Source organism: Nicotiana tabacum, chromosome 24 (genome assembly GCF_000715075.1).
Source record: "Nicotiana tabacum cultivar K326 chromosome 24, ASM71507v2, whole genome shotgun sequence".
NCBI classification, from domain to species: domain Eukaryota; kingdom Viridiplantae; phylum Streptophyta; class Magnoliopsida; order Solanales; family Solanaceae; genus Nicotiana; species Nicotiana tabacum.
Window position 1 is genome coordinate 89912706 of NC_134103.1, and position 15587 is coordinate 89928292.

At 35.7% G+C, this 15587-nt stretch overlaps 2 protein-coding genes across 2 annotated transcripts; one reads left to right on the top strand and one right to left on the bottom strand.

The window, feature by feature from the left end:
• The first annotated feature begins 1425 nt into the window (after window positions 1-1425).
• LOC107761504 (uncharacterized) lies at window positions 1426-12246 on the top strand. Its single transcript, XM_016579727.2, has 8 exons — window positions 1426-1633; window positions 1726-1828; window positions 1916-2020; window positions 4404-4489; window positions 7368-7609; window positions 9183-9363; window positions 10391-10574; window positions 11664-12246. Exons 1-8 carry the CDS (start codon window positions 1581-1583, stop codon window positions 11967-11969), a joined length of 1260 nt encoding a protein of 419 aa, XP_016435213.2. The 5' UTR covers window positions 1426-1580; the 3' UTR covers window positions 11970-12246.
• Window positions 12247-13175: 929 nt separating this feature from the next.
• LOC107761505 (small ribosomal subunit protein eS17-like) lies at window positions 13176-13616 on the bottom strand. The gene has a single exon (XM_016579728.2). The coding sequence runs from the start codon at window positions 13614-13616 to the stop codon at window positions 13176-13178; it is 441 nt and encodes a 146-aa protein (XP_016435214.2).
• Window positions 13617-15587: the final 1971 nt, after the last annotated feature.

The following is a 15587-nucleotide window of genomic DNA, read 5'->3' on the forward strand; positions in this document are numbered from 1 at the left end:
AGGTAAGATGATTTTTTTTTATAAAATAAGAATGGAAGTGGCAGAATAAAAAAAAGTTTTGGCCTGAAAAGAAGTGTTGAGAGTTTGTATTGTTGATTTTTACTACAATTTCTTTTTCTCTTTGGTGAATGATTTATTTTCCAGAAGAAGATACGAGAACGAAGATTGGTAGAGATGTAGTAAACGAGATAAATTGGAAGAAGAGGAAAGAATGCAAGAAAATTTTGGACTTTGGTGACTAGGGAGGACAAGATGGCACGAGAAATTTTATCATGTGTGAGATATGATACGTAATACTTGTGTGAGAATAAATTTTTTGTGTGAGAAAAAAAAAGTTTGCTGACGAAGTTGACGGAGTAGTGATAATTTTTTGTAGTGGAAGATGAAATGGTTTGAACTTTGAAGTACAAGGAAGAAAGAAGGTGTTTAAATTTTTTTCAAAGAAGAAAGAATGTTTATTTTTTTAAGAACGAAGTTAGGAAAGAGATTGCAAAAAGTTAATAAAGTGACACCATAGGACCCATTTTTCCATTTGTCAAAATTTAAGAGGAGCCTCACATATAGAACCAACGTAAAATTTTTCGGGAAGCACAAATATGTTGGTTAACATATTTTAATTTTTGGGTATAAGTTTTAATATGGAATTATAGGCTAGGCGGCTGTTTATAGTTTCTGCCGAGTGGCTAACTTTGTCAAAAGCTCGAAAAAGAAACTTCAATTATGGCTCATAGAGTGTATGTGTGTGGTGAAATTAAACAAGCATCCTTTTAGATTTCATATTTCTTTTTTGTTGTTATTTTGGTAACTGTTTTTATTAAAATTTGCATAAAATTATTGGAACTATTAATAAATCTTTAATTATTCTTTAAAAATTTATATTTTACAAGAAATTAGTATTTTTTCCAGATAAATAGCCTGTTTGGCCGAGCTTTTCCTAGTTGAAAAAAGTGTTTTTCTTTTAAAGTTAAAGTATTTGGCCAAGCTTTTAGGAGAAAAAATGCTTTTGAGTAGAAACAGAAATAATTTTGGAGAAGCAGAAAAAAATAGCACTTTTGAAAACTTTTTTTGAAAAGCATTTTTGAGAAAAATAAAGTTAGAAATACTTTTTAAAAGTTTGGCCAAAAACTAATTAATATTTAGAAGTTAGCCAAATGTAAATTCATTACTTTTGTAAAAAGCCCTTTCGAGTTTGGAGCTTGTCTAAAACGGAATCTTTACACAAATAGCTGGCCATATTAATTTTTTTTTAGTTATATACATAAATTATACATTGATTATATATAATTATGCATATGTAATATATAAATTATGTATATATTATACATTCGTTGGCTATTTTTAGCTTAAGTGATGGAGTGAGCGACTATTTGAGTTAATTCTTCTAAAGCATTTCCATTTGTAGCGCACACACTTTTGTCCTGAGCCGATCTGATTTGGGCCGCTAACTTTTGCTAGTTCCCCTTGAAATATCTGCAAACGGTTACTTGCTGCCACGTTTATTACAGGAAACAGCTTGAAGTGAAGAGGAGAGTATCAATAGAGTAGTAAAACGCTAAGAGTTGAGGAGAGCAGAGCAGAAAATGGGCAACTCTCAATCTTCTTCCAGGAATCCGCGATTTGCTTTAGCAAAGAGGTGGCAATTTCTGTTTAACACTACAACTGGTTACCCACTTTGAATATGTTTGATCAGTTTAAACTCAAAACGGATTTGATAATCTTTTGTAGAGCATTCACCGAGAAGAAACTAGAAGACCTGAAATCGATGTTCGATTCTCTAGCTGCACAATCTCAAAGCAATGGAAATTACATTTCTCCTCCTGTTTTCAAGGTGCTTCCTCTCAATTTTATGTCTCGTCTGTTAAATTTTCAGATTTTTTACAATTAAATCATGAATTGGGTATTTATGCATGTATAGGGTTATATTGGAGTTGAAGGGCCGTTGGGTGATAGAATGTTCGATTTGGTCACTCAGAAACGTAAGGATCAGAAACTTACATTTGAAGACCTTGTGATTGCTAAAGTGAGTATTTTTCATCTTATTCCTTTATTGTTATTGCTTTTATGTGACACAAGTTCTTTTTTAGGTTGTCCCGATTTTACCCTTAATGACATGACTTATTTGTACCTACTTGGTATAAAAGTTCATTCTTTACTAAAGGCACCATCACTCATTTAAGAGACAATTGCTTGGACATGTGACCTAAAATATATAATGAAAAGAACACATTTTCCTTCACATATCCATGACTTTGCTCGAGCTTAAGTGTATGATATGATCCATTTCATTATTGTAACATGTCATAGTTGTTATAATAATAGGACGAACAACTTTCATAATTTGCCCCTCACTCTGAAAGAATTATAACATGTTGAACATTATTAACTAATAATAACCTCAATATTGTTACATCGTAATGGAAAAGGTACATCTACAATATGAAAACTACATACGAATTTTTTCACATATGCTCCCAGAGTATATCTAGTTCCAAGCCTGGATGAAAAAGAGGGTTGTGTTAGGTTGATGATCAGTGTAAAAAATTATCAATTGCGTTGAATCCTTTATCCTCATGGTAATGTTCTCTCCTTAGCACGCACTACATTGGCATTAAGGAGTACAAGCAAGGATTCTCATATCATGCACGGGTGTGAGTAAAGAAATTAGTTCCATCAGAGTGTGTGGATATGATGCTAGATAAGAAGGATTCCCCATCATACTGGATGAATAGATTAAATATGTTATTCCAAGATAGTGAATTTCAAATCGGTAGTGGTATATAGGTTGATTGACATGGATGTCAAAGATTCTTTTTAGTTAGGTACGGAGAAGTTAATGAAATTAATGTCTACCTTAAAGAGGAGAAGAACCAATATTGCGTGTCTATAAGAGACTTGGCCCGCATGAAGGAAGGTTAGAGAGATTGACCAACAAGCTAAATAAGCTGTGGTATTATGGCTTGTGGGATCGATAAAAGTAAGCGCAGGATGGAAATAATGTTGAGCTGGGACCTATAGATAAAGTTTTAGAAGTAAAGAGAATTGGTGATTGGTTTATCTTGTTATGATTAGTGAGGGAAAGAAAACAAAAGATATCATTAGTGCATAGGCTTCACAAATAGAATTGTGTGAGAAAAATAAAACTAAATTTTGAGAAGATATGGATCCGTTGGTATGAGGAATTCTAGGTGACTGACAAATGTTTATAGGAGTAGACGAGAATGGATATGTGGATAGATATGTGATAGCGCTTGCCGAGTACATAACAAGTATTATCATACAAGAAATGGAGAAGGGAAGGTTTTAGAGTTTTGCGTTAGCTTATTATCTAGTTTTAGGCTTTTAGCTGAAACCTAATATAAGGAAAGAGAAGAACAATTGGTATTTAAGAGAGGAGGCAACCATAGCCAAATAAACTTCATTCTTACTAAAAGAAGCGACAATTCCATGTTTAAGCATGGCAAGGTTATCCTATAAATAAATAGAAAAGGACAGCAAGGTTATGCAAGGAGAACACCTAACCATCCAAAATAGTCCGGTGGTCTTGCATGTAAAACAAAAGAATGGAGCAAAAAAGGAGAAGAGTAATATGGAACCAGATTTTAATGATGAGCACTAGAAGACTCAACTCACAAAATATTCATGAACAAGCTATTGGAGGATGGAGAATGGGACTTAAAAGTTGAAGCAATATCTACAGAAGGAAATGCAAGTTACATGTTTACTGCATTTGAGCGCAAATTCCACTTTTATAAGATTGCATTCCGCGCTAGCTCGGATAGAAGCCCCAAAAGAATGCAATGATAAATAGGGAAGAGATGTAGAGACTGTCTCCATGAATTATGAGCCATAGGCAGCTCCAACGCAGTCCCTATACTCAGGGTAGTAATTACTGAAGCATGATCCACCTACGTTGGTAGGATTCACTGGATAAGCTTAATGGCTGAGCTAATTTAGGGCTGAGCTAAAAGGGATGAAGAGATGTTTTAGCACAAGACTTGAGACTTAATCAACTGCTAGTGTTTCTACTTTCTTGTGTCCGTCATACCCCTAAAACGACCAGAATAAACCTCTACAGTGTTATCTTTTACTTCTGAAATTTGAGGTCTCTCTGGAAATTCTTGCCTTCTCCTTGTGTGCCATTTCAAGTTTCTATCAGCATATTGATGTTCTCCTCGTGGACATCCAGAGTGAAAAACATAGTTGTAGAGAACGGTGTTATATTTGCAAACTGTAATTCATTCAGATAACCATTACCCTTTAATCCTTTACTGCATAAATATGGACATGTATCTGTCTATCGGTGAAGTGAGGATCATTCTGTCTCTACCTGTGAAGCTTCTATTGCAAGCAACAAATGAAAAAATATGAACTCATGATGTATGCATCCACTTTTCATATTGCAGGGAACCTATGAAAAAGGGACAAACAATGATATTGAAGAGTTTATCTATCAGTTGTTAGATGTCTTTGATGATGGAATTGCTGGAAGGTAGAGCAATAAGCGTTGATATATTTAAGGGCTATATATAGTTTGGTCCCTCCAGATAGTTTTTTACATGTAACTATGCTCCACTTTCTAAATGTATTAATTACCTCTCAATTCATGGGTTAAAATAAAAGTCCAAACTAACTTTATAATGGAACAGACAACTCTACCAGCTCAAACTTCATATTTACGAAAACCAAGGGCAAAGGTTCTCACTGTAGGTTGGTTGACGGCATAGAGTGCTGTCAAGTGTGGTGTGGGGATCAGGTTTTGGGTAAAAGGGCGGGCTAGAGATCTTTGAAGATTTATGTGCTAAACTACAGTTATTTTTAGTGTGAATGCTCTCCTAAAAGTACTAGGACTAAGGTGGTACACTTACCATTAATTTGGATTAAAAATCAACTTTTGCTTTGCCCCATAGGACTAAGGTGGTACTCTATTTTAAATGCAATTTTTTTTGTTTTCCAATTTAAGTTTAACCACCCTTTTCTACAGAAAAATAACTGCTTCGTGCAGTTGAGATAATTTGTGCGTTTTGGCTCATTTGAGGCAGTTCTTTTTCCTTCCACCACTCGGAGGTTCTGGGATTATACATTCATTTTAATTTGGCCTTCTTTATGTTGAATTGAGATTTGGTATTCTCTCTATTAATATTATGCTTTGTTTTATCTTATATTAATATTTTTTTTTCAATTAAGGTGTTTTAGTTTTAACATTGATTCGAAAGCTGCAATTTGACATCTCACTATCTCTTGGACTACTTTTGAAATGATAATTATGAGAAGATGATCATTATCAAGATGCTAAAGTTAAAGAGAGGAGAGGTCTTAGTAAAGAATGATTGATCAGAATTTCTAAATATGCTGTCAATGAAGACCGGGCAAATGTTAAATAGAACTGGCAAGCAAAATGAAAATCTCGAAAAAGATTGTGATGTAAGCCTCTTGAGGAAATAGGGATTTCAGGCTTGTATTTCATTATTAAAAACTAATGGGGAAGTTGGTATTGTCACAATCATTTGTATGTATGTACATATTTTACTTGACCCAACATATCTTTGTCTCACTCATCTTATTCTATACACGACTTCTTTTTTTACCATTATCTTGATTTATGCAAAATTCTCCATAATCAACAGATTATCAGACTTTGTAAAAATGTTTCTTCTAGTCATCCTCGGCCATCCTGTTTCTTTCCTGCAGTAATCATAGTATTATCACTCTTTTTCTAAGTTGCTCGGACTCTTCACTTTCGGTGCCACACCCGGTCGACATAACACGATGTGGGTGTGGGCCTGGGATACGTACTTGATTTAATCAACCGATTTTGGGTACTTTTAACCAAAATCGGCGGAGAAATTTTGGAAAAGATACAATGATTTCTAAAATCAAAACAAAAGCTAAGTGAAATTGAAGAAAATGGAGTACCTTTTATATAGAAATTTCTATGTCAGCCCTTTTCCTTTTATCTCCTTCTTGGATTCTCCTCTTTATCAATAGGTTTTCCTTGCTGAAATATCTTGTAACTTGTAAGTTTTCTAATGTCTCATAATTTAGACATATTTTTTTAACTCTATTTTCAGATATTTGAATTAATTTTAGCTGAACCCTGCACCCGTATCCATACCTGGATCCGTATTCCCGAATTTTAAAATTTAGATTGTGAAGGATCCGACCTCTAGATCCGCACCCGTATTGGACACCCGCACCGAGCAACTTAGCTCTTTTTAATACGTGCGTATCTCCTGTGCATCCCCCTGGGTATTCCTCTTCTGTAAGCTTCACATTGATTGATCCTCCCAACCCCTTTCTTGGGTTGTCTTTCGCAGGTAGTTCTCCCTAAAATGATGCCAGCAAAGAATTACAACTAAATTTGTTTTGCAAACTTTAACTATTTTACCTTGAAATCCTTGTGAAGCACTTGATACAAGCTTAACCATCAGGTTAGTTGCGGAGTCAAGTGATGCTGGTTGTCCTTGATATTGCTACCTTTCCTCTGTAATAGTCAAGTAAAATAATTACAAGAAGAGAGGACGGGCAGAGCATTACACTCCATGAGATGCTAATATTTAAGTTCAGAATGAGGCAACCATGCTGCACCTGCTTTTGGCTGGATAGGGTCGTGATGTTTGTTCACCAGACTTGAAATATCTGGGATTGGACCCTTTTCGTTAAAAATTATACCTACTTTTTGAGGTGGAAGTGACATAAATTTTATTTCTGAAGAATGGATCTCCATTGAGGAGAAGGAGGAGGTTCCAGCATTATTCTTCAAGATAGATAACATAAACTTGCGGTGCTTATTGATAAACTTTAAGTAGCATGTACATACAGTTGTTGAATCAAAGGGGTTGACCATAACTTTGGCCCTTTGGGGAATTTCCAATAGCCTCTTTCTGCAAAATAATATTCTATGATGGAAGAGAAATGGTTTCTTCTTCGATTGCTTTCTATGGCCTAGAAGCCCTCCTTGTAATTGGAAAGAGCATACCATCTGGCATTAGATGATGTATTTGTTTCCTTTATTTCAATAGTTGTTGTCAGATGAAAGGTTCATTTTTTTTCCAGAATCTCTTTTATCCTTATATGGAACAGATATATGTCGAATGAGAAGTTTTTTCTTCAGTTTGTGAGCTTGACTACTTAAACTTGGATGTCAAATAGATTCATTGAGGCTCTCCTAAAATAACCCCTGCCTAGTCCGGTTTTAAACATTTAACTTTTAATTATCATTAAAAATAATTCTAGATCCTCTTCTTTTTCTTTTTTTCTTTATATAGATATCCGTACTATTGAACACCGAAAAGAGAATGATAAAAGAAAACCCAGCAGTATTGTTTCTCCTTTATGGTGGTAAATACATCTCTGGGATCAATTTGCAGATCTGATCTTGAAGCTGTCTTGACTGCAGTACTCAGAAATATATCTTCTCATGAGAGCCATCAATCTGAACCTAGTTCAGAGAGGGAAGTTCTTGACATTTTCCTGAATGCTGCAAATTTAACAACGGATGATAAACAATGTGCTGAAAGTTATATTTCTTTCGAGGAATTTAGAAGTTGGTGTGCCCGTCTTCCATCAGTAAGGAAGTTTCTCGGAAGTCTGTTGTCTCCACGTGATTCAGGTTTCTGCTTTACAGTCATCTTGTGTTTTTCTAATTTGTATTTCCACATTTTTTCTTGTTATTTGTAGTTTCTCTAAGAGGAATATGTTTCTACATATTGGGCATTGCTTACTGGGTGAATTTCTGTGGGCTTGAATGTTGGCTTTTCTATTTGGTTCCACTTCTACATTCTCTGAAACTTCTATGACAACTATGCATGATACTGGCCTTTGCATGTAATAGACATTACTTGTGTTTTATCTGAAATTTATATGTTATTATGCATAATTCTAGAGTTCTGTTAAATATGCTGAGTCCTGCAACTGGTGTAGTTGCTGTTATGGGGATTCTTATAACAGTTTAGCTTTTTAGTCTGCCACATTTATATGAAAGCAATAGAATTTGATCTTGGGGAGTGAGGGAAATACACGAGGGTGGTAGGATGCTTTGTGGCTATCATGGTCAATGAAATAAGGAATTGGGTAATGCTTGTTTCGATGCAATTTTCTTACTCTCAGAAAGATCATTTCTGTATAGGAAGTGGTGTTAAGATTATTCCTAGAGCAGAGTCAAGGACAAGTTCATCGCCATGCTTCCCTAAGCTTGTGAAGGACTCCTTAAATATGTCCTATTCCTTTGTATCCATATACCAGGGGCGAAAACTTTATGATCACCTGATTCACAAAGGGTTTGATCTAACAGGGCCCTTACCTTTTCACGAACTCTATAGTATTTTTGATGGTTGTGCGCATTGCAAAGTTAAGGGAGGAGGACGTATCCAGTCAGAACCATTTTCTTGCGCGTTGTCATGTTATCTTTTTCCTCCTTATAAAGTACTTTGTCGTGTTTTCTTTTACTTTGTGTATGTGAGTTTCACAAAGCATAGCCGCTCTTAAATCCGGATGAAGAAGGAGGTTGCAGTAGGCTGGCTGCCAACATAAAAATAGTCTGTAACTATGTTGAATCCTCTGAAAACTTGGATATAGAGGAAGCAAGGATGCTAGTATGGAGTCAGCTGATTAAAAAAATTATCAGTTTTTCTCAAGCTGAAATTGAAAAATCTTCAATCATGTAAATGAAAGATTAAGTTCAGTTTGAACATATTTTTTCATCATGTATCTCTCTGATAGTTTAATGATACTCTGCTTATTTTGAGTATTGCTTCCTTACACATACAGGATGCTAATGTGGCACGGATACACAACCCTCCACCCTCCCCCACACAGCATATGTGAAATCACATTATTTTCTCAAATTTAACTTGAAAAATCTTCATTCATGAAATGAAAGAGCAATTTTAGTTTGAGGATTTTCTTTGTCATAATAACTCTTCTTGCTAGTTTTATGCAGCTTTCCAGTAGAATAGGTATAAACCTAATTCTTTACTTATAACCACTCTAGAATATTGTCAGTTACACATATCAGTTTGTATATGGAAATCTGGTTTGTTTGTATTCATAATTTTCATTCCACTTCCCCATCCCCAGGCACGCAAAAGGGAAAAAAACACGGTAAAATATTTTCACAGTTGCAAAAACGTAGTCAAGCTAGGTGGTATGCAGTGATTACTAATCTATTAGTATTTCTTTTGCAGGCTCTGAGGTTCCTGTGCTAATACACCCGGAAAATATTGATCCTGCTGTACTATTGTTAAGAAAGGAATATGCTTGGCATATAGGGGGGGCCCTCCCACAAGACGAGCTGCATGAATGGAGACTTTTATATCACAGTACAGTACATGGTCTAAGTTTCAATACATTCCTGGGGAACATTTCGTGAGTGGCTTCATGTTAGCTTAGAAATGATTTTCTTATTTGAGGATTAACTATCAGTATCTTTGATCTAATTAAGATCTTTAAATTAGCTATAGTTAGGCTAAAAGATTTTTTGGTAGCCATCTTGTTTCCATCATTATTTTGGGCTTGACAGAAAAAATTTCTCAGCTTATCAGATCACTGAATATGCTTATAGTATCATCTTTCAGTTTATCCTAACTTCCACTTGCACAACTTGCTAAATAGATGCCATTTTATTTTTTTCATATCAGTTGCGAAGTTAACCTACGTATTGTTAGTACAATGGACTTTGAAATATCAAGTAGTATAACATGCATTTCTCCAATGGATTCCAGGCAAAACTAACTGCATTTCGTAACTATAGAAGCTTCCCTAAGCTATCTGCCATGCATTGATAATGAGTGGAGTAAGTGTTATACTATTCATGATCCAGCCTCTAAGAAGCTAGGACATTTATTTAAGATGGTGATAGGGCATTGCATATTTCTCATTGTCCACACCACTCTCCCTTTGAGATCCATCACCCTCGTCCACCCCTACTCTTTTGTGGGTGGAGTTTTCCCTACTCAGACCTAGCTTGCTGGCATTTCATTTCTGCATCCTCTCCATGGGCATTTAGCCTCGATAAGTTTCAAGAATCACTGAATATCTTCATAAACTTGCCTAAACAGAGTCTCAAACCCATTCAAGAAACTAATAAGGTGTCTATAACCCAACTAGAGGAATCCAAGGATGATTCGAGAATTGGTTGTTGAATACGTGGAATGGCTATTGACAACCACAAAGAGATGTTATGTGCATGAATCCCATCACAGGATTCACAACATACCATCTTGCATGCAGCATTGATTCTTCTAGCAGCTAAATGATAAATTTTGGGCGCATACTGATGCATAAATGCCATCACTCTTTCCTCTCATTTTTATGTCTGGTTGCTGTAGTATCATTCTTTGAGCCAAGTGTTAAACTCTTTTATCCAAGTATTAACTCCCAACTTGGACTGCAGAAATGACAAAGGACCAACTTTATTGATAATAAAAGATAAGGAAGGTTATATTTATGGAGGTTATGCTTCTCAACCATGGGAGAAGCATGCTGATTTTTATGGGGACATGAAGTCTTTCCTCTTCCAGCTATACCCGAAGGCATCAGTTTACCGTCCTACTGGAGCGAACACTAATTTACAGTGGGTAAGCTTCTGAACCTTTTGAAAAAATTGATATTATTCAACTTTATCCATATTAGCTGTCAAAAGAAATAATGGATTCACTTGGTATCATTGGAGAAGGCCTCCTCTTGTTCAAAACTTCAAAGTTCCTCCAACTCTTAAAATTTTTTCCTATTTTCCCGTGGGCTCTTCATTTCTCAAGTTGCAACTCGTTGCTACTGGTTATTACCTATTGCCCCCATTTGATCATAAGTGATCCTTGACGGATTTTGGATTTCGAAACTGGGGGTTTATCATTCTTCTTTTGCCTTCTGAGACTTGGGAAGAGACGAAAATGTATCAATATTTTTGCAAGTTATCTCAGTGCAGTAGTATACATATTGCAAGTTCTCTCAATGCAGTAGTATACATACTTTTTTCTTATGAAGGTAGTGTCCAAGTCAACTTGTGTGCACCTCGACTATTTCAGGTATATGTTACCTCCCACCAGCATAGGTACCGGGTAACTCCGCCTACCAAAACATAGGCAGATGGGAAGAAATCACCTAGTGTTTCTTGCCTCCGCTGGGATTTGGACCTGAGACTTCATGGTTCAACTCCCACTTCATAGACTACTAGCCCACACCCTTGGGTGCTGAGAATAGATACCATTTAATCATAGTTAAGTGAGAATACTGTGTATGAAAGACGTATGTCTTGCATCCATTAGTTTTGTGTAACCACCAGGCGGTGTAGATTTTTATCAAGTAGTTTATGTGCTCTCCTGAAACACCTACATGTCCTACTTTTATCCGGAATTGTTCACGCAGAAGAACAGCTTTTAATATATCTCCTGCCTCACAACATTGTACAGTAATCTGGGAAATGTACACTTGACAAAAAATTTGCTCCGTCAGTGTTACTTGCTTTCATTGCATGAGTGGTTTGGATTTCCATTTTGATTATTGTTCACATAGTTGGGAAATTAGAATTTTCAGAATTTAATTTTCCTGGTTCATGTAAATCCCTTGAGCCTGGATGTTTATATGCTGAAACAATAACTACTTGCAAACTTGAATTTATTTATCAACTATTGAATTACTAAGATGTTTAAGCTCTTATCTTTTGGCAGTGTGCTATAAATTTTAGTTCTGAGAGCATTCCCAATGGCATTGGTTTTGGAGGACGAGTGCACCACTTCGGCTTGTTCATCTCAGCTAACTTTGACCAGGGGCATACTTTCACCTGCACTACCTTTGGCAGTCCTAGCTTATCAAAGACCCAGCAGATCTTCCCGGAAGTGATAGAATGCTGGGGAGTTGCAACAAAAAGAGTTCAAGACGATAATCATGATCGACTTAAAGGTACTGTGTTAGACAGATTTAAAGAGGACCGCCATATGCTTAACATGGTTGGACTTGCCAATTCAAGTCAGTGATGTGCCTGCGTCCCCTCATACTTATTTGAAGTTGAGGCACTTGTTGCTTCTGCTCAAGTCAAGCATGGTTTGGCTTGCGTATTCTGAGAGTTTATCATCTTGCATGTAGTTTAATTATGTATTGTGTTATTACTATGAAGTGAGTAGAAAATTGATAGATGTGTTATCTTGTGAAATAAAACATCATGTGTTATTTAATAGCATCTTCAATGTAACACTCTTCTTCAGGTGCTTTTGGCAGTTAAATGCCTTATACAGTTATATTATTGGCCAAGTAGTTGGTTGAGCCTCGAGGGATAGACAAGTGTAACAAAGGAACAGATTCATTTGATTGTGATATCATACATGTATATTTCAACATCCAAATATGTGAAGTAAAGAATGATATTTTCTGGGGAACTTTTGGAAACATCAAAGATCTTCATCCGATTCAGCCGCGTATAATAGTTAGAGATTAAACGTACATGCAGAAAGGGTTTCTCTGGGCAAGAAATCTTTACCCTTGCCCAAATTTTTCTTCTGTGAATTTGCAGTATCTATAAAGTTTAGGACTATTTTGGCTTAAAGAAAGGCCAAACTAAACCATAAACTTAAAAAAAAAAATAGAATGGGAAATAGCTTCTTGGGAGAAATGCCACATGAAGTTAAATAGAAATCATGGACAGCTCACACTTTGGTACAAGAGGAACGAATTCATTCCATACTTTGGAGATTATCCAACTTTAAGAAAAGTGTGCGTCCTATAAAATATAGGGTAATAAAAGCAATTCTTATCACCAATAGCCTATACATCTATGATCTGGCAACACATAAGAAGGTGCAGGACATCTAGTTTATGTTGAAGAATATGCACAAAGCTTCCACATCCATATCCAAATGTGCTTACCATTGCTCAAAGAAAGAAAGCATGTAACATGGATAAATCCTGTACAAGTAAATTCTATAATGCTTCAATAAGAAATCTGTGATAGGAACTTAGCAAAACAATTAAAGTTCTATTTTACATGAAATTGGACAGAAATGCACAACATCTCAATTAAAGTATATGTTGCATTACCCACGAAGTTCAATACACTAAAATTGGTTAAAAAAAACACTCAAATTTCAAACCACAATCAGATCAAATTTAACAAACGCACTTCTTCTCATAACACCAAAAAGAAACAACACAAAGGCATTTAAACAAAAAAAGCTACAGACCGGTTATCAATACCCACCACGTCTACCACCAAATCCACCACGTCCACCGAATCCTACAGGCGCAGCCATAGCCACGGGCTGTTCTTCCTTAAGCACAACACCAGGTAGTTCACTCATACCCATTGAAGCAAGTAAGTCAATAGTTTCCTTATCAACTTCAATCCTATCAGTTTGAATAGCAGATTCATCAGGTACAAAGTCCATACGACGCTCTCTTTCTTCTTCTTGTAACTTAAGAGAAATTCCTCTTACTGGACCCTTTTGGATCCGCTTCATTAAATGAGTGGAGAATCCAGCAATTTTGTTGCGGAGACGCTTCGATGGGATGATGGCTACTTCTTCGAGAATCTTCTTATTTGTGTGGAAATCTAAGGTCATTTTTGAGTAGTAACGTTCTATGACTTGACGTGAGGATTTCTTCACTGTTTTCGTACGAACACGACCCATCGCTGCTTTCTGGTGTGGTGAAGTTTGGGGGGGGGGGGGGGTTAAAGGGGGGCTAGAGGAATATGCAGGAAGAGGAGAAACTAGGGTTAAAGATTGCAGTAGGGTTTAATATATACAGTAGATCAGTTTTGGGGAGTGGGGAAATTACAAAGATGGTGTTGGTCTCGTTTTGTGAAGTTTTTGTATTTTGAGGGAGCATTTGCACAAATGACATCTTTTTGGAGGTCACTATTTAAATTCTGTCCTATGAACTAAATTTGTCTGCACAAAAAGATATATTATTAAATTACTTTTAAAAGTGAAATTTATTTAAAGGTGTGATCTCAAAGAATATCATACCGTACAAATAATCCATTTTTCAACATAGTTCTGACTTCACTTGATTCTACCATTTTGTATGCTATTTGTGAAGTTTTCGCTGGTTCTCCGTTTTTATATCAGGTATTTAGTAATAACCTATTTGGTCAATCTTTCTATAGCCAAAAGTATTTTTTTTCTTCTTCTAAAGTTCATGTGTTTGGCCAACCTTTTATAAGGAGAAATTTTTGTTTGAGTAGAAGCATAAGCTATTTTTGAGAAGCTAAAAAGGGAGTTTCTCTCCAAAAGTATTTTTTTGAAAAACAGTTTTAAGAAGATACACTTAGAAGTATTTTTTAAAAGCTTTAAATTCTAATTGCTGCTCAAAGTGCTTTTCGGATTTATTAGTCAAATATAAACTGCTTCTCACCATAAATACTTTTTTGAAAAATATTTTTGAGAAAAATACCTTTCGAAATAAGCGAATTTTAAAAGCTTGACCCAACATGCTATAAATAATCTTTTTTCTTCTTCTTGCAATTAATGAACCTTTTAAACCACGGTCTAAAGATTCTTTTTTAGCAAACTGAAAATCTTATTAGAAAATATTAGATCACGATCTAATGTTTTATGAGCAACATGAAAATTATATGAGCAAATATTAAATTTGAGTTTAAACATAACGTGCAAGAAATAATTTCTCAAGAGCTATATTTGCACAACTTTTTAAATATGAACAAAATCTAAAAAGTGGTCTAAAAAGGAATATTTGCAGAAATCAGTCGCTAATTTTGGCTTAGCTTCTGTAAGTCCGTTAGCCACAAGCTGGGCTGAGGATGGTCCAACACAACTCCCACGATGCACTTAAAAAAGCCCAACTTCTGTGATGGGACCAATATATCTCAAAGGAAAGAAATCTTCATCACATGTATATCTTTCCACAAATAGCCGGTCGAATTCACTGATTAGTTTTTTATTACATTATATTGTACACTATTTACATACATGATTACATATATATTATATATTTGTTAGCTATATTTAGTTCAAACGGATAGATGGAAGACTATTTAAGTTAATTCTTATAACTTTTTTTTTTATACCAAGACGATTTAGGCAAAGATAAAGATTGTCACTTAACGAATTTGTTTTTGTCCCTACTGAGACGACAACAACAACAACAACCCAGTAAAATTTTACTAATAGGGTTTGGGGAGGGTAGTGTGTACGCATACCTTACCCCTACCCAAAAGGAGTAGAGAGGCTGTTTCCGAAAGACTCTCGGCTCAAGAAAACAAAAAGACAAAAGGAGACAATATTAGTATCACCACAACAATCATAGGAAAAATAGGAACACCATGAAATACAGATAAAAGATGCAAAGCAAAAGCGATAGCTAGTAAATAGGACATGCACAGAAAAACGAAGAAGTAAAACACAACATTGTCACTAGCTATCTTAGACAAAAACCCTACCTGGCTAGTCCCACAATGGTACGAAGTAAGTCAAGACTCAACTACATCCTAACCTACAACTCTAATACTCGACCTTCACATCTTCCTATCAAGTGTCATGTCCTCGAAAATCTAGAGCCTCGCCATATCCTGTCTGATCACCTCTCCCCAATACTTCTTAGGCCGCCCTCTACCTCTTCTCGTGCCCCCCACAACCAGC

Coding starts and splice junctions, on each gene's coding strand:
- LOC107761504 (XM_016579727.2), top strand. CDS start 1,581: ATGGGCAACTCTCAATCTTCTTCCAGGAATCCGCGATTTGCTTTAGCA. Junction 7,610..9,182: donor GTTGTCTCCACGTGATTCAG/GTTTCTGCTTTA, acceptor TTTCTTTTGCAG/GCTCTGAGGTTCCTGTGCTA. Junction 10,575..11,663: donor CGAACACTAATTTACAGTGG/GTAAGCTTCTGA, acceptor ATCTTTTGGCAG/TGTGCTATAAATTTTAGTTC.
- LOC107761505 (XM_016579728.2), bottom strand. CDS start 13,616: ATGGGTCGTGTTCGTACGAAAACAGTGAAGAAATCCTCACGTCAAGTC.